Source organism: Pelecanus crispus, chromosome 6, assembly GCF_030463565.1.
Source record: "Pelecanus crispus isolate bPelCri1 chromosome 6, bPelCri1.pri, whole genome shotgun sequence".
Lineage (NCBI taxonomy): Eukaryota > Metazoa > Chordata > Aves > Pelecaniformes > Pelecanidae > Pelecanus > Pelecanus crispus.
Window position 1 is genome coordinate 7,272,757 of NC_134648.1, and position 21,303 is coordinate 7,294,059.

The 21,303-nt window shown below is 41.2% G+C and overlaps 1 protein-coding gene across 1 annotated transcript; it reads right to left on the minus strand.

Annotated features, from left to right (window-relative positions):
* Positions 1-4,295: 4,295 nt before the first annotated feature.
* Positions 4,296-20,829, minus strand: SLC5A12 (solute carrier family 5 member 12). Its single transcript, XM_009488875.1, has 15 exons — positions 20,473-20,829; positions 17,770-17,835; positions 16,363-16,414; positions 15,017-15,084; positions 13,807-13,961; positions 12,600-12,740; positions 11,071-11,200; positions 10,636-10,724; positions 9,237-9,349; positions 7,945-8,012; positions 7,493-7,579; positions 6,648-6,826; positions 6,306-6,409; positions 5,940-6,061; positions 4,296-4,454 (listed from the first exon to the last, which is right to left on the minus strand). The coding sequence occupies exons 1-15, from the start codon at positions 20,827-20,829 to the stop codon at positions 4,296-4,298; spliced, it is 1,890 nt and encodes a 629-aa protein (XP_009487150.1).
* Positions 20,830-21,303: the final 474 nt, after the last annotated feature.

Sequence of the window (21,303 nt, forward strand, 5' to 3'; positions counted from 1 at the left end):
ATATAAATTCCTGTGGTGGAAGATTTAGCCACTTGAAAAGATCCCTAAGTCTTTTCATACTCAACCTCATGCTTGCAAAGCCCATGATCTGCTGGGGTAAAATGCAACAAGCCGGCATGTTGAGGCTGAGGATGAGTAGAGGAAGCAAAGGGCTCCTGCTCACTTCAGCAAGTTTTTCTCCAGAACCCCGGCAGGTTCTGCAAGACAAGAGTTTGAAGATGGATCGTGGTGACAGCCCTCCTGATCCTTTTCTCCTCTGGCTCATTCTTTACTTATCCTGAGTGTTTTATTAAACGATGCCTTCTTGCTGACAGTCCAATTTCCAGGGCAATTCCGTAACTACAGAATTTTTGGCAGGCTCTTTTTGCATGTCCCTAACTGAGAAGCCAAAGCAGAAAGTGCACAAATACTAGTTTGTCTGGTGCTTTTTACATGTTGATATGCATTGGACGGAGCGGTGCGAGGAAGCACGGGGTCCATCTAAATGTGCCATTAGGCCATCCGTTTCTGGATCTGTTCCTTCAGCCACTTTCCCAAGCACTACATTTTGCCCTCCTCATGTCTCTCCCTATACGCACACAGGCATCCTAGATACCCTACACAATCATAGCATTTTTAAATTTATATAATGGACTCGTATTGACAATTTTTGTCTAATGTTGACATTGCAACCACATTTACCAGAAATTTGTATTGGCGTGATTTTGGCATAGTCATGATAGCACAATGTTACCACAACAGCACAAAGTTCTAATGGCACAACAAGGAACTGTAGAGAAATCACTTCGCTATTCCATGTTCTACAGGAACTTTTTTAATCCAGGATTGGGATTTAGTCTTGACATGTTAATGGTATAGTCCCTCCTCACTGCACTGGAAATGACCTTGTGTTAGTTCTGTTGGCTCATTCTAACTTTCTGCCATAACCTCGATAGCGTTATATGTTCTCTGTAGTTCGCATTCTTACTGCCATGAGCTAGTTGTTAGGATGCTACTGGGTGAGAAATTAGGATTAAACTCAGTGCAGTCTAAAGCTAATGAGATTCTAAACGCCGAGAACACAATGATTTTTCTGTTAATAACAAAAAATTCAGATCACCTTTTTATTTTGTGTTCTATTCAGATAACTCAAAGTTTTGTATTGAAAAACGTTCCAAACTAATTCTTACCTAGAGTAGCATCACTGAAATTTCAGTTCTTTGAAATAATCTCATGTAAAATCTAACTGAATAACAGTTCAGTCATTTTTTACTCTGATAGTCCTGGCTAACTTGCAATATCATGATCGTAAGAGATTTCTTAAAATGTGTATATATTTGAAATTTATGTAATATTTAAATACAACTTGGTTTCTAAGTAAGGAATGAGAATAAAATTTCAACTATTTTTTCTATTCATAAATCCACACTTTGTAAGTAATATTTAAAATATAGATTACAGTACCACAGAGTGTTTCAGAGAAATTGACTTTTATGCACTACAAGCTAGAAGTTCCTCTGGCCTGTCAGCTTTAGGGTTTTTTTGTGTTTTAAGATTACTTTTACAAGCCGATATGTACCCCAGAACTAAAAAAATTCACTGAGGAAAAAGTTGTTGATCTGATTAAATATTGTAAGACACTTTTGGCATAAATTTGTCTTTGAGATGCTGTTTACTTTATCAAGGTTTACATGTACAAATGCAACTACTTACTGTATCATACACATTTGAATATTGCATTTTTTCAGTAATAAACTTGGATATCTTTCAAAGAGACTTTGCGCTTCATTATTCTAAATATTCAAAGTTAATTAAAAAAAAAATTGTACACTTGAAAAGTGAGTGCTCATGTGCCTTCAAACCATAGTATTGTAAGGAAGTAATTTAAGGGTTAAACTTGGCTTGGACACTTGTTTAACAATTAAATATTCAACTTACTGTGGTCTCAAGGCACATACAGACTTACTTTTCAAATTTGCAATCATTTATGGCCTACTGCTTTCACCAGTGACTAACAATTTCTTAAATTCAAGCTCTTGTTTTAGAATTTACATGTTCCTAGTTTCTTAATCTCATTTTTTCAACTCAAGTGCACAGGCTAGCTCTTGTCTGGAAGGATCAGTGGCTCAGGACGTAAAGCAAACGTGAAGATAAGATGATAACTGTGAACGACCCTGACCTCAATATTTAATCAGAATGGTAATTTTTCTGAATTCCAGGTTTGCTAGGCCACATCCCTGAATCTTGGTAGAAGACTGCATAATGAACTACTGATTAACGATTTTAGCCATCATACGTAAGTTCACGTGTTGGACTTGGTTAAACCTTGTGGAACGCCTGGCTCCTTTACAAATACAGAAAACACACTCAATGAGCAGCTTTAGTTGAAACAAAACTAGTCCAGAAATACGAAGTTAAAGAGAAATTTTTCAAGGTACTTCTTTGAAGACTTTTTGAGACAATGCAATTCTAGCCAACCTAACTCACTTTTTGACATTAAATGGACAAATTAAGATTCTCTTTCGTGGCAAAGGACTTGGAAAGATGCTAAGTCTGTAGCAAATCCAACGTAAAGGTGTTGCTAAACTTGTGAAAAAATACTGAAAAATGCAAACTATGCATCTTCTGGCATGCACAGCATAAGAATACTGCAATGAGTAAGCGTCTCAAAAAATACTCAGAGCAGACTTGGTCGTTTTCACAGTTAGATGTCTCTGAGTCAGGTATTGTCCAACTACCAGTAGAGAGGATTTTTTCATCCAACATCTAACTATGTACCTTCACGTTGGTGTTTTGAACCACTTTCACTCCAGAATTATTTTACATCCTTAAGCATGATAGTTAGGCTCGCTTAATATAACCTAAGTGATAATGTGTGTGGCCATGAGATGTAAATGATACAACAGTATTATTTACTGAGTTTCCATCTCTGCCTTGATACCGTATCGAGCATGGAAGCATGACCAGGAAGCATGCCATGTGAGACAACAGGCTGCCAGCCAGACTCAGCTGTAAGCTTTTATGGGATTATAAAAGGGATTAACACAAATATTGACTTAACTCTCTGTTTGTTGACAAACTGTCTCGCACAAGCAAGGCAGTGTCATTTACAGACTGCTGTTTCTGTTCTCTGATTGAATATCCTGGGACCGGTCCCAGAGGTAGGGCATGAACACAGACAGGGGAAGTAACTGCAAGGACCAGGTTGACCTCGATCCACATCATAAAGATGGTTCTGATAAAGCAAAAGCGACAGCTGGGTTCTTCAGAGCAGTAAGAGCTAAATACCAGCTGGGTCCATAATTCTCTGAGTAATCTTTGATATTTTTATTCAGTCAGTTTCATTCAGTTGTGAGTTTTGCTTAAAAACAAATACATTCATCCAAAAAACTACATCCAGAAGTTTGTCAAGGTGAGGGGTGGTCTACTGAGTTTGATCTACATCAGGCAAATTTTAGAGGATATGTGTTTCATTGAAACAGAGCACTTAGTGGACAAGGTGCCTTCTTCCAAGAAATTTTACCAGACAGATTATTTTGCCTAATTACATGCCTTTTTCCAAAATTCAGCATGGATTATCAATTAGGAGGCATCATCATCAAATGTCATTTTATTTTCTTTATTGCATAAAGGTGGTAGGTGGATCTTTCCGAGCTGAAAGGATGTCTTGGAAGACTAACACGGATAAAGAACTATCCTGAATTCAAAGTAAAATTTGTTACTCTCTCCTATAGCTTTTACAATAAGATATTATAATGAAATCTTATGTCCACAGAGGAAGCAAACACTATTAACTCAGCCACTAAAAGACCAGTCTGGTCTATACACCACTCCTGAGGAGGCTTTTTGCGATACCTAAGAACAGGCAGGGCTGTAGTAGCTCAGGCTGACCTCCCTCCCCTCCCCGCAGCTCCCTCCGTCAGAGGGCAGTTCACAGTCTCACCTTAGGGACAGACCTCAGAAACTTCTCCAAAGTCTTGCTTTATCTCAACTTCACCTTTGCACGTTTCCCTTCAATGGCTAGTTACTGAACAGAGTATCTGATAGAGACATGTTGTGGCTACTTCCGAGCAGGAGCTTCCACGACAAGATTAGTGAACCATTTCTTCTGAAATAGCAGTGCTTCCAAAACCCCCTTGTCCGATGACTTCCCGGGTCTGTCATGAAATTCATAAATAAAGATCTGGCTTTTATTGCTATAGAGAGCAAATGTTCCCTTTTGGTTATCTACAAGCTGGTAAATACAATAAAAAGAGCTCTTCATTTCTGAAGCTGGAGAAATAAAGTTTGATTAAATGTCCGTTGTCCTTCAGCTTCTAGAGGCGAGATTCTCTGCTCGTATTGGTATAGGAATTTTCCTCGGGATTGTAACCAGGGAACTGGCGTTTGTTTTCTTTGTTGATACTGTTCTTGAAGGTGTCATCTTTTCCAGTTTTATTTGCAATAACTTTAGGCAGATTTTTTTCAAAGTCCACCTGAAAAAAGAAAGGAAATATCCTATTAGTTTGAAGCCTGTATTCACTGTTTTTTTTCCTTTGCTAAAGGGTATCTTGTTGCATTTTGAATTTTTGACAGCCTTTCTAATAAATCTGAGGAGTTACTTCACTCGTATGAAGTGACTCACGGACCCACGAACAGGCAGAGTTTAGTGTGTGTCCCCTCCATACACAGCCACTGATTTTCTCATTCCCCCATGGAAAGTCTTTGGCAAAAGCAACAAAAACAACTTCTCAAACTCCTCTGCTCATTTAAAAGTCTCGAAATGTGCCCTTGGTGCATTCCCAATCACTTAAATTTAGTTTTTCATTTGCACATTTAGCTACACTTTAGTGGATTGGTTTTTTGTGCGGCCTACACTTGCCTGGGTGGTTTCACACTGCAGCTACTTGATTAATGTTGTTATTCTACATTTTAAGCAAATATAAAGGGGAAAATGCATATGTGATTTTTTTTTTTACTGCTTTTATTGAGTTGATTTTTTTTTTCTCCAGTAAAGTTCTAGATGAAGTCTGTGTTGAGCACCTAAAAGCCAAGTGAAACAGCTGAAACAAATCTAGAGCCACAGCTGCTCTCCAAATTAGATCGCTAACTTAAATGTCAAATTTAATGCAAGCTGAGTGGAAGGACAGCTTCTGCATTATGGCCAAATGCTGTGAGCCTTGCAGCTGAAAGATTACTTTCAAGATTTAAAGGTACCTGTAGAGTACTATGAAGGAGCTGAAAGCGTACGTATTGCTTTATGTCCCTTTTAAAAACCTAGCCGATTCTGCTCAGATGGAGCAACGTGGCTTCTCTGCAAACTGTTACAACAGTGCAGGAAAATGAGGTGCTCATTCCTTATGGCTTCTTAACGAGCCAGGAAGCCCTGAGACACCTGGGGAAGCTGCTCTGGTTCTGCGGAGGAGGTGGTGGGCAGGAGCAGCCCAGGGGCCGGTGGTCGCAGCGCTGATGGCGGCCCAGCCGACGGCCGGCCGTGCTGCCCCGGAGGGTCTGAAGGTGGGGATGGCAGCAGCAGGAGAGCTCTGTGGACGTGTGAGTGCTAAAGTCTTTCTGTGCTCTGTGGGAGGAGGCAGCAGCTCGGTGAACTCCTCCCTAGGGTGTAAAGTGCGGGTTTGTCCCCGCTCAGCCGCCGGAGCGGGGAGAGCAGGGAGAGGGGGGTCAGCCCCCGTTTCACGGGCTGCTGGCCATCCCGGGAGCTGTTTGTCTCCAGAGGCCCCAGGTCCCCGCGTGCTGCGTGAGCAGGGGCAATAGATCACTTATTACCCATGTGGAGCAGGAGGGTTTGGCTGAGCTCGTTTCCAGTCCACGGTGCCGGTGCGGCATCCCTTGCGTAAGTCCAAAGAGCGATCGCTGAAGGCTAGTCTGCTCTCGGCGTGGCACGTGCCCTCGGGTACCTACGTGCACGGACGCCCATGGCCCCCGGGCCGCGGCGGGGCTGGCCGAGGGCTTCAGGTACTCACCTCCCCGCTGTCGTGCGGCACGCCGCACCAGAGCAAAGCTCTGAGTCTCCTGGACCAAAAGCAAAACGGGTTGCAGACTGGTTTAATTAGCACTGGTGGGATGTCTTCTCCTTTACTAGGTCCTGAAAGGAGAAAATAGTCATAGAATCATAGAATCAATGATACCTAAGTCTACGGAAAGCTGGCTGTGAGCCTTGGGAGCCTCAGAGCATGAGGTGCTGGGGAGCGGGATCGGAGCCCGCTGCCCTCCCTTGAGTCTGTGTCTCACGAGCCGCTTGCTGGGCTTCCTGAAAGCTCTTTTAACAGCTCAGTCAAATTCTTGTGTGAAGGTATTTTTATATATAGACAGATATACTGTACACCAACCTGTTATAAAGCTTATCAGCAGCCCTGCGAGGGCGCAGCCTAGGCAGCCAATGGCACTGAAGTACAGGTAGGACAGGGAGTACCAGGTGTCTGCCAGCAAAGGCCTGTGAAGAGGTGACAAAAGGGAAAGAAGCAGCTAGCGATGACCGATGGCTATGTTTATGTTGCTTCTTGACTGTGCCAGCAAAATACAGCTCACATTGCAGGCGGTGTGTGATCCGGCAGTGGTCCGTGCTCCCAGCCCGCTCGGCGGTGACCGGCTGCACCCCAGACGCACGCTGCAGGCTCAGGCTGCACGCTGTGCCAAAATGCAGGCTCGAGTGGTAACGATAGGGAAAATACCTGTCTGGAGCCGCCGTGGGAGCTGCCGTCGTCAGCGCCTCGGTGCTGTTAGTCAGCGTGCAGTTGAGAGTCGACAGTTGCAGAGGAATGGACTTTGTCGGTGGTGCAGGGTAAATGAAAGAGCCAGTACCGGCCCAAAAAGCTAAGGTGATCCCAGCTAAGAGGCCTCCGATAGCACCCTTGGCAGGTATAGAAAGATACTGTTAAAGGTGATGCATGGGAAGAGCTTCTCGGCGCACGTGAATTAGGCAGGAGCAGGTGATGGCTGGCTACGGTCTCTGTCAGTGTAAATCAATTCTGTTCTCTCTCAAAAGAGGTATAAAACATGGTGATTTATTGCCCTCTGTTAGTAAGAGTTGAAGCAAAACTGTGACGATCAGAACTGCAATACAGAATTTAGTTATATTTCTGCGTAAACGTGATGGGACCGCTCATGGGGCAGTATGAAATGAGTTCATACGGTGTTTTGCCTGAGTTAGCAAAGGCAGAGTAATCGAAATCATTCTGTGTGTCTCAAGGTGAATGTAGGCTGGGGCGAGTATTGATTTTTTTTTTTTTTTCTTTTTAATGAAAGAGAAGAAACTCAGAAATAAAAATAATTTTTAAAAAACCCTCATGTGGATCTAATCACCAATTATTCCACAGTTGGGTAGAGTTAAATTCAAATGGGATAAATTCAGACAGTGAAAAGGGACCTCTAAACAGACCTTGGACCCCTCAGGCTCTAAATCTGAAAAGCAGTCCAGAGACTAAATCTAAAAAACCCAAACAATTTTCAAGATGGAGTTTTAACCAAACAACACCAAGAGATTTTCTTTTAGATAAGGATTTTTTTTTTTTCTTACCTTCCAGTTAGCACAAGGAAACACAATTCCCAGGGTAAATAATCCCAGCATGGGCCCCCCACACATCCCGTGGATGGAGAGGGAAGCCTGCGGATGCAGAGAAGAGACAGGAGCTTAGTGCAGCAGCTGGAGGGAGCGTGTGCAGTCCTGGTTTCGGTCTGTAATTTTCAGTGGGAAATGGTGGGGAAGAAGGGACCGACAGTGATTTCAGTGCACAATTAAAGAATCACATTCAGTATTGTTTCCCAGCAGTGAGGAAATAGTGAAGAAGTTGAGGGATTTATGGTTTGGGGTTTTTTTGGTTTGGTTTTTTCCTAGTTATTTTTCTCAGCAGAGTGTCCACAGAAATTGTTCAGGTAATCTAGCAGCCCCCAAGGATGTCGTCATTATTTAGTTCATTGCATTTCTGTTCATTCATGTTCAGTTCACCGCATTTCTGCAGCATGAGATACCTGCACAACTCCTCCCAGCAGCGATGCTGCTGCAGCCATTGAAGTGCACAGGGTGCCATATAATATACCTGGAAAAGATGAGGCAGCGAGGTTATCAGTGCTGGTTAATAGTGTGGACAATTTCTAATTCGTCTAGTGTCTGAAGTGACCAGGCAGCATGGAGGAATTTGCACTTTGGGCTTTTACGTTTAAAGCAGACCGTTAAGCACCTGGCAGCGTCTTGCTTGAAGTCTTGTTGGGTTTTTGGCTGGCTGGTTTTTCTTATGAAGCAGAACTTAGCAATGAAATTAATTTAGAAGTTATGCCTCATGTAGGAATGTTTCTGTTGTCTTTTAAATAATGCTTTTTAAATAATCTAATTAATTAATTGAGCAATGATAAACAATATGGCTTTCTTCCTTTGACACCCGTTTTAACTTCGTGGTAGACAAAACTCTGTATGTAGTAGTCTTGAGGAAAGCCAACCAAAACTCATCTCCTGTGCTAGCGCACCTCGGTTTCAGAGGTAAAAATGATCTTTCTCGCTCAAAAATTAAGTAGTAAGTGGGAAAGCAGGAACAGAGAAGGTTGAGACAGTTACAGAGGCAGAGAAAGAATCGGTTTCGCTCTTCTGTGATCTTTGCCAACATCAACAAATGGTTATGATATTATTACAATACTTATAAAAGGGTTATGATATTACTGCAATACTTGTGAAAAGTATCTTAAAAAATTCAAAGCACTTTGGATGCTTGATATTTTGATGTTTTTCATTTGTCGTCTTTACATTTTTACTTTTCTCTGAAAAACTGAACAACCTGCTTATGCAATACTCTAAGTTTGAATAGAAACGTCTTACTGTGCTACTATAAAATAATAGTATTTAGTAATACTACTATAAAGTAATGTGGTAGTAACTTCATTGATATACTTTCTGTATTGTAAAGAAGATGCCAGAGTGTTCACCAGTATTTTCAGTAGACAAAGCTTTTTAAAGGATTTTGAGTAGTGCACCATATAGTGCACATGCTTAATTTTACTGAAGCATCATGCTGATGTTCATCCTGAGAGTTTATAAAGGGTTATGTTCCTGTGGAGGTTTCTGAAGCACAAGTGTGTTTCTGAAGTAGTGTCTTCTCTAGACAGTGCTCTTCACTACTCGCAGAACTGCTCTTGGAGTCAGTTGAGAGCCTGAGACTCTCAAGGCTCCAAGTATAAAAAATCCCGCCCTATTTTCTCTTGTAGTGATAGCAGCTGGTGGGGGCATGGACACCTTTGCTGTTAAACAAATGGATCCCATCTGGGGTACCTACATAAGCCTTTGCTGATCCATGTGCTCATCTTGTCAGAGAGGTTTGGGAAACCTTTCTTGACCAAGTCTTCAAAGGTAACAGTTGCTAAAGCGTTGATGCTGGCAGCTACCGTGCTGTAGAAATGGAGAACGTTAAGTAAAAAGGAAGCAATATAATCTGAAATAAAGTTGTATTTATAGAGAAGTGCTGCCTCTTGTTCAGCATTAATACTATAAAATACACAGTTCTTGAAGAGTATTTTTCACATACGCTGCTGGCGCTGGTGATGTTTCTGTCCCTTCTGTGATTGCTAGGGGCCCTGCTTCATGCTGGCACAGAGCAAGATAGAAACTTGTCCTAATTTGACCCTTCAGTTTACCAAGCTGCAGAGACTTTCAAAATACAGACATGTTCCAGAATAAAGATATTACTGCCTTACAAGTCAAATGATGTGCGGTGACCACTAGTGATACACTGTTCCTCCACAAAATGCCTGTTCTGTTTACTCTCATAAATGAAGAATATGGACTAAGAATCATAGAATAGTCTGATTCTTTTAGCTAGGTGAGTTAACCCATATTTGGTGAATATGATTACTGTGAATTTGTTGTGACAATATGGCAGCATCAATATCTACAGCACAGTATTTGGTATTCAGTGCCCTTAACCGTGCTTTCTTAGTCTCCTGCCAGGAGCAGCCAGCACCTTTTGGTTTGGGCTGTGTTGTCGTGTCATTGTCGTCGTGTCCCCCCCACACACACACATTTTGATAAGTCTCTCTTGCTTTTTCTACAGGTAAGAGTCTTTAGCAACAGGCTGTTGAAGATTGACTCTAGGGCATTTGAATAATGTCACTGTGAACTTGAATCATCTCTCTTTCTAATGTCCCATGAAGTATTGATGTCTGGCCTGCAGAGGGTAGAAATAACATGCAGGTACAATAACATGCAGCACCCCCTTGAAGAACACACAGTCTCTAAAACTTCTCTATGCAGACATCTCTTCTCCTAGTCTAACTCTGTTTCATGTGCAGATAGACTTGCTGAAAAGCTCTTTATCCCTAACTGTGATACTGTGGCAGTCAGGTTGAGTAAAGGCAATTTCACCATGAGCAGCTCCAAAGGTATTTCAGGAAGCTGAGCTCTTTTACAAAGAGAACTTGTGTTTCCTCAGGTTTTGATACCCTTTTGACTGTGTCGATAATGTTATTCTAAAATGTATTTGGGATAAAAAGATACTGGAGAAGTGAAGCTAGACTTTGGCGTAAATATCGTGTGACTCGACAAAGCACTACTGCTTCTTCCTAGAACTTGCTAAGAAAAACAGCAGAGCCTTTCTTAGGATTTCATGCTTTGACCTCCTTCTGGGTCCGCCAGAAATCCGTGGTACACAGCTAAAATGTCGTTTCAGATTTACAGACCTTAGTGTTCCACTGAATGCACAGGCGACAAACAGTCCCGGGACTCCTGGCATCGAAGAAAAAATGTCCATAACAAAATACGGCATGAGCTGGGGTAGAAGGAGCACAAGAGCAACACAAGCAATTAGTTAAGATCTTCCTGGGTAATGGAAGAGAAGTACCTGCACCCGAGCATGTTGCTAAACTCTGGTTTTGTTCCAACTAACAAGGGGTGTCAGTGTTTGAGTGAAGGGGATGTTGTTTGGCAGAAGTGGTCACTCAGATTGATACTGCAGGAGTGCCAGAACAGATATATTCTAGCCCTGATTCAGCAACCACCTTAGTGTCTGAGCGCTGAAAGGACATAAAGCATCCCACAAAACTTAACCTGTCTCTATACGTGCTATGTCTGGGCCCAAAGCAGCTCCTAATTATGATAATATAATATATCTGTACCTGATCAGGTGCTGAAATGAAATCAGCAGTCCAAGGGTCACAACTCTTGTAATGAGAGTACATCACCAAACCGCAAAATACTGCACACACCAGGACTGTCCAAAGTCCCAATAAATTCAGGTAAAGTGCCCTAGAACAAAGGAAAGAAACTATTTAATACAAGATAAATATAGAAAAGCTGTTACGGGTTAGTTATTTCCAACTTTTTTAGAGAGACACCCTAATCAAAGCTAGCTATATAATCTCTTAAAGGCATCACCAGGATAAGAAATTGTGTGTAATAGTGATTTTAAAAAACATTAAAAGATACAGCCTCTTTATGCTCTAGGGCAAGGTTCTGGGTAACTCTGTACGTCTGGAAGAGACTGATCTACCACCAGTAACTTGTAGGCAGAACAGGCTGCACCCAGCACTGGCTCTGTCCCTCTTGTCCCCCTTGTAAAAGCAGATTTTTGTCTGTCCAGAGCTGCTGTTGCTGTACTCCCTTTAAGCCACACAGAGCATTGTTTTGCATCGTTTCTGTTGTGGTTGCAATGCTGCCGTTGCAAAGTAACACACTTGGATTTTTTTTTTTTGCTACTCCATGAAATGGATGTGGGTGACAGGATCTGCTGGGGAGGTTGTGTGGCTGCGGTTCAGTCAGCCTGTAGTTCCTGAGAGCTGCCAGATTTTCGACAGCCTACATCACGTTTAGACATCACCTTGCACAAGGTCTCTTGCTAGGGCCAGTTCAGAGCTGTGCTACTGGGACCCAAAGGTCTTTCAGGACTTGTTACTAGTGATGTTCTCACTGTTGTGACTTCCAAACATTTTCAGAGACTGAATTTCAACAGGGTAAATTCATATAATCTGTCATGACCTTAAGAAAAATGAGTATGATTGCAGCTAGCAAAAAAGCTAACTGTTTGAAGAAGGAAGAAATTAGCACCTTTATGCTTTAGCCAGGCGGGCAAGTAGGCATATGAAAAAAACCTGGTTGTTTAGTAAAACATGTGTAGCTATGCACATACTAATGCTGAACTTGAGGAAGGTAGCAGTCTGGGGACCTATATGTCTATATTGTGAAGTTTCGCTAGGTTCTTTGGCATTGATTCTCATTATTCTTATATTTTAGAATTTTAATAACTTATTGATCTCATTTTATTTAGATCATGCCTTGTACTTCAGTGCCCCATTAAATCAATAACCACATTTAATAAAATACAACATAAACACAATTCCAATAAATACATTTTTCCAATAAAGCTGTAGGTAGCACAGCTTCTGTGTGGGCATCTTTTCCATACTCTGCTTCTGAGGATTAATTTGGCAGCCTGACCCCAAATTAATAAACTGCGAGAGTTACATAGCTACCCATTTTTCTTTCTGGATTTGTTTGTCATTTAGGGCCAGAGGAAGTAAGACTGCAAAATTAGCTTACTACCACCCAATGGGATCCCAATATTTATTTAATGTAACTGACAAACTCTTAGTATAATTCCACATCAGTATTTTTGATTGCTAGAATAGGTTAATGACAGGTAACTTACAGTTTAGCATGCTTTTCCGATTTGCAAGAAATGCATCTCTGTATTGTGGACTGGTTAACTCCATAGAGCCCTAGCCATGTAAATGTTCCCCCAATAACAATTGTCCAAACAGTATGCCGTCTCAAAGGATCTACATCAAAGCTAGACAAGAGAAATAAGTAACTCAGTTCACTTATTTAAACACACATTTATTTAGCAAGAGCTAGATGATTTTGCAGAACTGTCTGGTACATCCTACCCTTTGAATCAGAAGTACTGCATAATACTGTTTTCCAGCACAGGCAACATCTAATGGGGTTGAGGTTTGGAAGTTTTTTAACTCTTATACTGGAATACATTACTGTCAAGTCAGGATAAACATATATCATGTAGACTCAGTCAGAGGACCAGTTAATTGAAATAAAGCACATTTATAAGGCTTATTATGCTCAGATTTCAGATCTGTGTCATATTGCATCAACAGACGTGCAGCCATCCTGCCTGGGACCCAGTCTTCTGCAAGGAACAAAGCCACTTCCTAAACTCTAAAAATCCTCCAAACTCTTAGTTACATCATCAGGATGTGTTATTTCCTTTACAAGAAATTGCTTCAGCTGGAGTGCTATCTTTTTTTAACAATGAAATTTCATTATCCAGTAATTCTAACTGGTACAAGTACATCTTTCTGTCTTGTATCTGTTGTCTTTGCAATTCTATTAATCTTGGTACGTATAAGCGGATAACATTTGACCTTGCCGTTGGATTCTGTCAGTGACTTGCCTTGATCAATGAACTTTTCAGTCAATGCCACAAACGGCTAAAGGAAGGTCAGTTTACTATCCCAGTGCACTGGTGCACCGTTGCTAGCTGCTGCGGTGAGCGTACTTAAAATGTAGTGCCAGTTTTACAAATAGAAAATTAAAGGTAAATGCAATTGGAAGGAATAATTGAGCTGCATTTGTAGCTACAGAGAGAAAAATGGCAAAACTCTATTTGAGTTCAGCAGGGCTTTGACTTCTTCAAGGAGGGTAACAGAAAGAAGAGTTAAGCTCTCCTGGAAGGACAACGTTGTTCCCAAGAACTGAAGAACTGGGGAATAGACTCCTCTGAGTCACCAAGGTGGTTCATTGGTAGTGTAATAACAAGTCTGAGTGATTTTGGCATAGTGAGGGTAGGGTTTCTAAACATTAAATACAAAAAGAGAAGTTTTGCACCATTTGTTTCTTACTCAAATATGTTTAGTCGTGATCCTTCGTAGGCATCTTCCCAGACCTTGGTCAATCCACCATTCAGAGTAGTTCCTCGAATCAAAACCGTCATGAAGCCAGCCACCATGACAATCATTTGAAAAGCATCTGTCCAGACAACAGCTTTTAATCCTCCCTAAAAGAAACAGAAACTCTATGCTCTCATCTTCTTTCCTGTTGTTCAAGTACAGGAAAAGGTAGAAAGACCCCTTATTTCAGGAGCTGTATGTATAGCATCTAGCAAATCAGGACTATTCTTAGACTTTGTATTCTCCCATGAAGGTTGTATTTTTGCAGATCAGAAAATGACACGGAGCCTAAATGGTTTGTCCAGTTGTATGAGAATATTTGACCTCCAGTTAAATGGGTTTTTTTCTGCCTCCTTTATATGCATTTGAAGACTATATCATGGTGTGGAACAAAAGCTTAGGGAACACAAGCTGGCCTGTGTTTGTGCTTCCCAGAGCACTCTGTACACTTCTCGGAGCCCAGTGGTCCACAATTAAGAGTAACACAGAAAAATAGCTCCAGAAAAACTGCAGTTCAGCTTTCTTCCACAGCTACTTTCATACTCTGTGCTAGAGCAACATAGTAAGTGCTTTCAACCAGGGTGGACTGAACTATTGAAAAAATTCATTGGTGGTAAGGAGAACAGAAACTAGGTTGTGTCCCAAGCCCCAGGGCTCTGCCACTTCCACTGCAATGTTTATCTTTTCTGTTATCCAGCATCTTGTATTGCTTCCACTCAGAAGCAAAGCTCTCTCTGACCTGTCGATCATCCTTCCTAGGCTTTATCACTCTGTTCTTGATCTGGGGTGACACCAGAGGCACATTTTTCATTAACAATGTTTTTCAGTCTGTAACTTGTAAAAGATAAGAAGAAGCATCTTCTGAAAAGATTTAGTATGGCTGGGGGAGGTTATCGCCTCCTTATCAGGACTCTGCCTCAAGCTGTCTGGTTTAAACCTTGAGACATACAGCAGAGGATTTGAGAGGAAATATTTTTTTTCTCCAAATAGACTTACTTATACCACAGAGGCTAAAAGAAATTTATCTCTATGTTCTCCTACTTTAAACTTCAGTCACTTGGACTGTATTTAGAAGCCGCCCTTCTGCAATGGCCTGTCATGTATAAAGAATGGTTGAATTAACAATCTGTGTTCCAGCTGTTCGGTTATGCCTGTTACGTACCAGAGTGCAATAGAAAGTGCAGACAATTCCTGTTGCAACTACAGAGCCCCAGAGATCAAATCCAGTGACTGTGAAACCAAAGAAAACCACAATATTAGCGAAATGGGGGTAGGTCATCTGGATGGTAACAGAAAAGCTATGATCCTTTAGCTTTAGAAGGGTGGGAGTAATTATTAATTTTAATCTTCTGTGTCTATTTGGAGCTTTGTGGGTTGCTCAGGTTTCTTAACACTACTGGATACTGTTTTGCATTGTTGTTCTCTTGCAAATTGGATTTAACTAACTTTCAAGTGTGCAAAAGTAATATGTAAGAAGAATAACTGCATAAAGCAAAAACATCATTCCTATGGGACACAGCTTTATAAGCAATGCTTTCCTTCTGTTCTTAGTCCAGAATTTTCTCTTGAGAAATCAAGTTCTTCAGAATCCTAAGAAAAAAACCCAACCCCAAACTAAATTCCATTCCCTGCAACTAGGAACAGTTTAACGCTAAAATGTGCTGCATTAAAACATTTTTGCACGTTCATTTTACTTCATAAAGTTACTTTATACAAGATGTACAAATTTTTCTTTGGCTTATATTGAAGTCTCTCCCACCAGGCATAGTTTGTGAGGGCAGATCTATTTGTCAGGGTTCTTATTACCAAAGTTAGTATGGCCTAATAATGAATGGGAGCTGTCACATAAAATTCAGTTGAGCTCCAGAGGAAGGAAGCTCGGCACTGTGTGAGAGGTGGGATTGGGCAAACTGGATGCAACTCAGATGATGAACAATGAAAAAAGCCTCCCAATCTCTTCCCAATTGATTTTGGTGAAATCGGGATTTGGGCCACGGTGATTCCTTTTGCCCTATGACAGTGAAATTGCTAATCCCATCTATCATGATGGATGCTGTAAGCCTGGTTTGCAAAGATTAAGTAAAGAAGTGTGTGGAAGTCAGCACAGCATTGAGCTCCAGCTATAGGGAATGGAGTTATGCCCATGGGAACCTGAACATGGGTGACAGGGAAGGGGGGAATCAAAGTGCAGAATACATCTTGGATCATCAGCTTGTACTGTGAACTTTGTCAGGATGTTGAGAAATTGTTCATTGCTAACCTCTTTGGGTGGTTACTGAGTGCAAAGGAGAGCAGAACAGCAAACGTGGTGCTCCTGCTAATGTACTGGTGTGAGAGAGAGATCTGGGGCATCAGAAACAGAGCTATGAGGTGCAGGCAAAAACCTTCTTATGAAACTTCTGAGGATTTTTTTTTTTTCAGACTACCTATTTTCCTCACTACACTTATTCTAATTGTCTTTTGATATGCGTATTTGGGGTAGCCATGGAATGTGGAATGGGAACTCACCTTGGTTGAGTGCCAGTGATGGAGCATAAACCACTATTCCCGTGTAAAGGATCTGAAGGAGAAAAAGTTCATGAAAAAAAACCCCATGTATGTGAATGCTCAGTGATAAGGCTTCTATTTAGAGTGGGGCTCAGAGCAAAATACCAGATCTAGAGGTTTCTTTAGATCAGCTTGTATTGTGTATGGCTTTTTGTTTCAGCCTTTACAAAATAAAAATCTTTGATTTAATTCTTTTCTGATGGAAGGACCATTATCTGTCTTGGTATTACTTACTTATTTCACCCATTGCTAAGATGACTAGATGACAAAAACATCCTAGTTAAATGGAAAGAGGAGCTCTCAGGAAAACACAAACAGTGATGCAGAGATAACTTGGATTGATCTTGGAAATTAAACCTCCCTTGTTCCATTCAATCACTTCCAAAGTATCTGACTCAATGCCCTTCACATGTATGTTCTGACAGAACTGAGGGAGAAAAAAAGCCTGGAAGTCAATAAGCATTCAAATCTATTGCTAAAGGTTTTGGAATTAATAAAATGGAATTAATAAAATGGAATTAATACAGAAAGAAATGTCTGCCAATGTCCCAAAACTTCCCATCAAATACATAACTAATGTAATCTTTTGAGAAGGTTGGTGAAGCTTTAAATCGAAGGGCAAAAAAACTATTTGACATCTACAATAGTGCCTTGGGTGGCTCCCTAAGTGCCGGGGGCAGGGGGGGTGGTGGTTAAGTAGGTAGGTAAAGTTAAGTAGTAATAGCAGTAAAGTGGTGTTTTAGGGTGTAAGTAAAGCTAGTCTCTGCTCAACCTCTCCATCCAAGAGCCAGGAGTGTTATTTATTTTATCTACACACATAGGGATGTGGAGTGGCTAGTCAGTAATGCGGAGCAGTATACAAATGTGGAGTCCGCACACGCTAGGCAGCAATTTCTGCCCTGTGGGCTGTTGGGCTTAGTCCCTGGGACCCAGTGCTGGAAGCTGCCCTTGCCACGTGCAGCTGCTTTGCAATGGAATAACCTCACCCTGGTGTCATAGATGGGTAACTGGTGAACTAAGTGTACCCAGTACAGCTCATCTAGCTTCTCAAGAAAGGCCGAATCCTCTCATTTAGAAAGAGAGAGACTTCAAGGGGACATAATGAGACCAAGAATTTGAGAAGCTGTGGGAGTTCAGCACAACATCCAAGTATCAAAGACAGTAAAAATGGCATTTTTGATATGAAACAGAAGAAAGCTAGAAAGTAACCATAGTTTCTTTTAAACATTCACAGTCCAAACGAAAAAATTAAGGAAAAAAGAGTACTTATTAAAACACCTCATTGCGAAACACGTACAGTCTGAGACCAGTCCATCAAAATAAATGCTGAGTGAAATTAGCATAAACAAAAAGTCAATGTCTTCTTACTGTCTGCAGGATGTAGATCAATGTTGCAGCAAGACGGACAATCTTGTTAAATCTTAACTCCAAATACTAGGAAAAAGAGGAATCTCAGTAAATCGCACACGTAACATCTGTGACACAGCTATTAACCTTCTGTTCACCCTGAGTAACAGCTTGCTGTGCAAGTAAAATTATTGGCAACTGGCACCATTGCTATGAGTAATGAACAGGAGAGCATGATCGTTACTTGTCCTGGTTTCGGCTGGAACAGAGTTAATTTTCTTCCTAGTAGCAGGCACAGTGCTGTGTTTTGGATTTAGGATGAGAAGAATGTTGATAACACACTGATGTTTTAGTTGTTGCTAAGCAGTGCTTATGCCAGTCAAGGACTTTTCAGCTTCCCATGCTCTGCCAGGTGCACAAGAAACTGGGAGGGGGCACAGCCAGAATAGTTGATCCAAACTGCCCAAAGGGCTATTCCATACCATATGGCGTCATGCTCAGTATAGAAACTGGGGGGGGTTGGCCGGGGGGCAGCTATCGCTGCTCGGGAACTGTCTGGGTATCGGTCGGCGGGTGGTGAGCAACTGCATTGTGCATCACTTGCTTTGGATATTATTATTGTTATTATCATTATTATGTTGTTATTATTATCATTACCATTCTACTTTATTTCAATGATTAAACTGTTCTTCTCTCAACCCAGGAGTGTTTCTCACTCTTACTCCTCCGATTCTCTCCCCCATCCCATCGGGGTAGGGGGAGTGAGCGAGTGGCTGCGTGGTGCTGAGCTGCTGGCTGGGGCTAAACCACGACATTACTACACATAGAGATAATTACATTTAAGAAATCTTCTCGTCACTAGCATGTACTTGAAGTTGGGTTGCAGTGTTCAAAATCTACTTTGTATCGGGAATAACTGAGAGAGCTCAGGGGCTACAAGGAAAAGAAACTTCAACCTCAAATGAAAGTATATTCTAACTATATGAAGAGGAAACTTGAGGTCATCTCTAGGAGAAATAATGTAGTTTGATTCCTGTAGCGACAAAAGTGGTGGTGGAGCAGAGGGAGAAGCAACAGCATAGAGGCTTTCACAGTGCTTGAGCTAAGCTGGCTTTCTCATGTGCTGTGTCTCAGCCTAAAGCCAAATCTGCATATCATCAACAGGGAGAGGCAAGTGGGTTTCTTGTGGACTTCCAGGTGGATGTAGAAAGTCATTCTCAATTCTCACACAGCTGCAAAGGTGAGTAGATCTCTAGCCCCAAAAGCCCAGATTTTAAGCCTGAGTCACCACCTGGAGTCTTCTGTAAAGTTGACCAAAAAAATGAAATCTGCGTTGCTAACCCTGCAGCAGCCTCCCACACAGCTTTGGGTGGGCTGGGCGTCTCCTTGGGCCACAGTCCCAAGAGCTCCCCAGCTGACACCAGGCACAGGCTGTTCAAGTCTTCTCTCTTTTCCTTCTTCCTTAATTTTGTTCGTGTTCATCTTTCTTGTGTCTCTTGCCTAACAAGCCACACAGTCTGCCATACAAATACGTAGCTAATTTATGTAACTTGACTTGTTTCTAAAAATAATTCATTAAACCAGCAGAGTCATCTTTCTAGCATGCTTGAAGGGGCTCTCTGGCTACAATGATGCCTTCAGTGGTTCAGATGAGAAAAGTAATTCATTGTCTGATCTTGCATCAAGATCAGTGAGAAAATGCAGTTACTTGTGGCAATGGGAATAGATTGTCAATTTTACTTTTTTCCAACCTGCAACTGAAATATTTCCAAATACCCAGGCAGAGCTGTTTGACCAAAACCCCTCCTTAGGTTTGGGCTTAGAGAACATGAACAGCCTTTCTGTTACCAGGAAGCTCCTCGCAAACTACCCTGGCTTTCTTCATCCAATTCTTGCTTAGTTGAAACCGCCTACAAACAGAAGCAACTGAATTTGGGGCAGTTGATTAAAGTGACTAAAAGGCTATTTCCAAAGGCTTAAAAGCTGTCCTGTGGGTGTGCAGATGACAAGGGCTGCACACTGCTCCTAGCCATAACATCACAAGGACTACTGATTTTATTTTTTTTCCCCCCACTGCTGAACAGTCATATGAAGAAAATACTGTGTTCCAGGAGGAATGCCAGGCAAAAACTCTAGAAAATTCAGAGATCATTCACTTCATTTCCTAGAGAATCCCTGAATTCATTCTCCAGCTCTGACTTTTTTTTTTTAAAGAGAACTGTCATCTTCTTCCTTTTTATCCTGTCCTCCCACCTCAGCTTTTTAGGTATCAGATAGTCCACTTCTATAGCAAATTGGACCAAATTGCCAGATCTAGACCAAGTTTGAATTGGACACTCTTGGATTTTGTTCTTAATGTCCATCTTTAATACCTGCTTTCTAAACCTGGGCAGAAGAGTTACCTATAAGATCAAAAGCATTTGGATACACTTTAAGTATTTTCCAGCTATAACTTCATTTGGTGCTGGTGTGTGAACCCTTACCCTGTCTTTGCTATATGTGCATAACAGGAGCTCTGACCCTTAGTTTGTGCTTTCAACTTATGCAACATAAATAACTAGTTTGAATTAATGCAACCAGTTACTAAAAATAATTAATGTATGAATACACTTGTTCTGTAAAACACTGCAGAAAGTCTTCTGTCAGATTTTTCTCTAGAAATACCTATATACATAATACTGACTTTTTTGTTAGAATAGCAACTTTTTAATTATTTTTACTTACCTCATAAGTGCTTGTAATGCCAGATCTGTAAAATACAGGTAGAAAAAGTTCGGCAGTAAAAATGATGACAAGCGCATATGAGAGAAAGAACAGAACAAAGGATGCCCCATAGCGATAAACTTCGGAGGGTGTCCCCAGAACAGTGACTGCTGACATGAAACTTGATGTGAGAGAGAAAGCTATTGGTCCACATGTCATCTGCTTACCGCCCACCAAAAATTCCTTTGAAGTTTTCTTTTTCCTCTCTTTAACTGCAAAAAAGACTCCAATGCTAGCACATACTAAAAATAGTGCTGCAAAAACAACATAGTCCCAAGCCACAAATTTTTTTACTTCTGGAGCTACAAAGTTTGACATAGCACCAGTTGGACAATTTGCTGGTGGAGGATACTGGTTTTCTATTGCTGTTGTTCTGAACAGATTAACTCAGTTGACAGCAAAGTTGAAGCTTATCTGCGGTTCATCAATGACAAATAATAAACAGAAGGACTGTTCCGCGAGGAGACTTTTTTTTTATCCAGTTCACTTCTAAAGAGGGGAAAAAAAAAAATAGCTAAGGATGAGTTAGGAAGGTGCTGAATGCACTTAGACCCTAGTGCTACTGATGCTTCTGTCAGGTAGGCTGGAGCAGGGGACTTAGCTGTGAAATCTGTAGTACACTCCCTTTTTATCTGTGAGGTTTTAATTTAAGGTTAAACATTAGCCTGCCACATTGACTTGATCTGACTCTTTTCTAACTTCTCAGCATTTTTAAATAATAAAATGAGAGCAATAAAGAAATAAAGGAGAGCGAAATGAAGGAAAGCTGAGTGTACGGACCTATGACCCCAC

Coding starts and splice junctions, on each gene's coding strand:
- SLC5A12 (XM_009488875.1), bottom strand. CDS start 20,829: ATGTCAAACTTTGTAGCTCCAGAAGTAAAAAAATTTGTGGCTTGGGAC. Junction 7,580..7,944: donor TGCTGGGAGGAGTTGTGCAG/GTATCTCATGCT, acceptor CTGCATCCGCAG/GCTTCCCTCTCCATCCACGG. Junction 6,827..7,492: donor TTCCTTGTGCTAACTGGAAG/GTAAGAAAAAAA, acceptor ATACCTGCCAAG/GGTGCTATCGGAGGCCTCTT.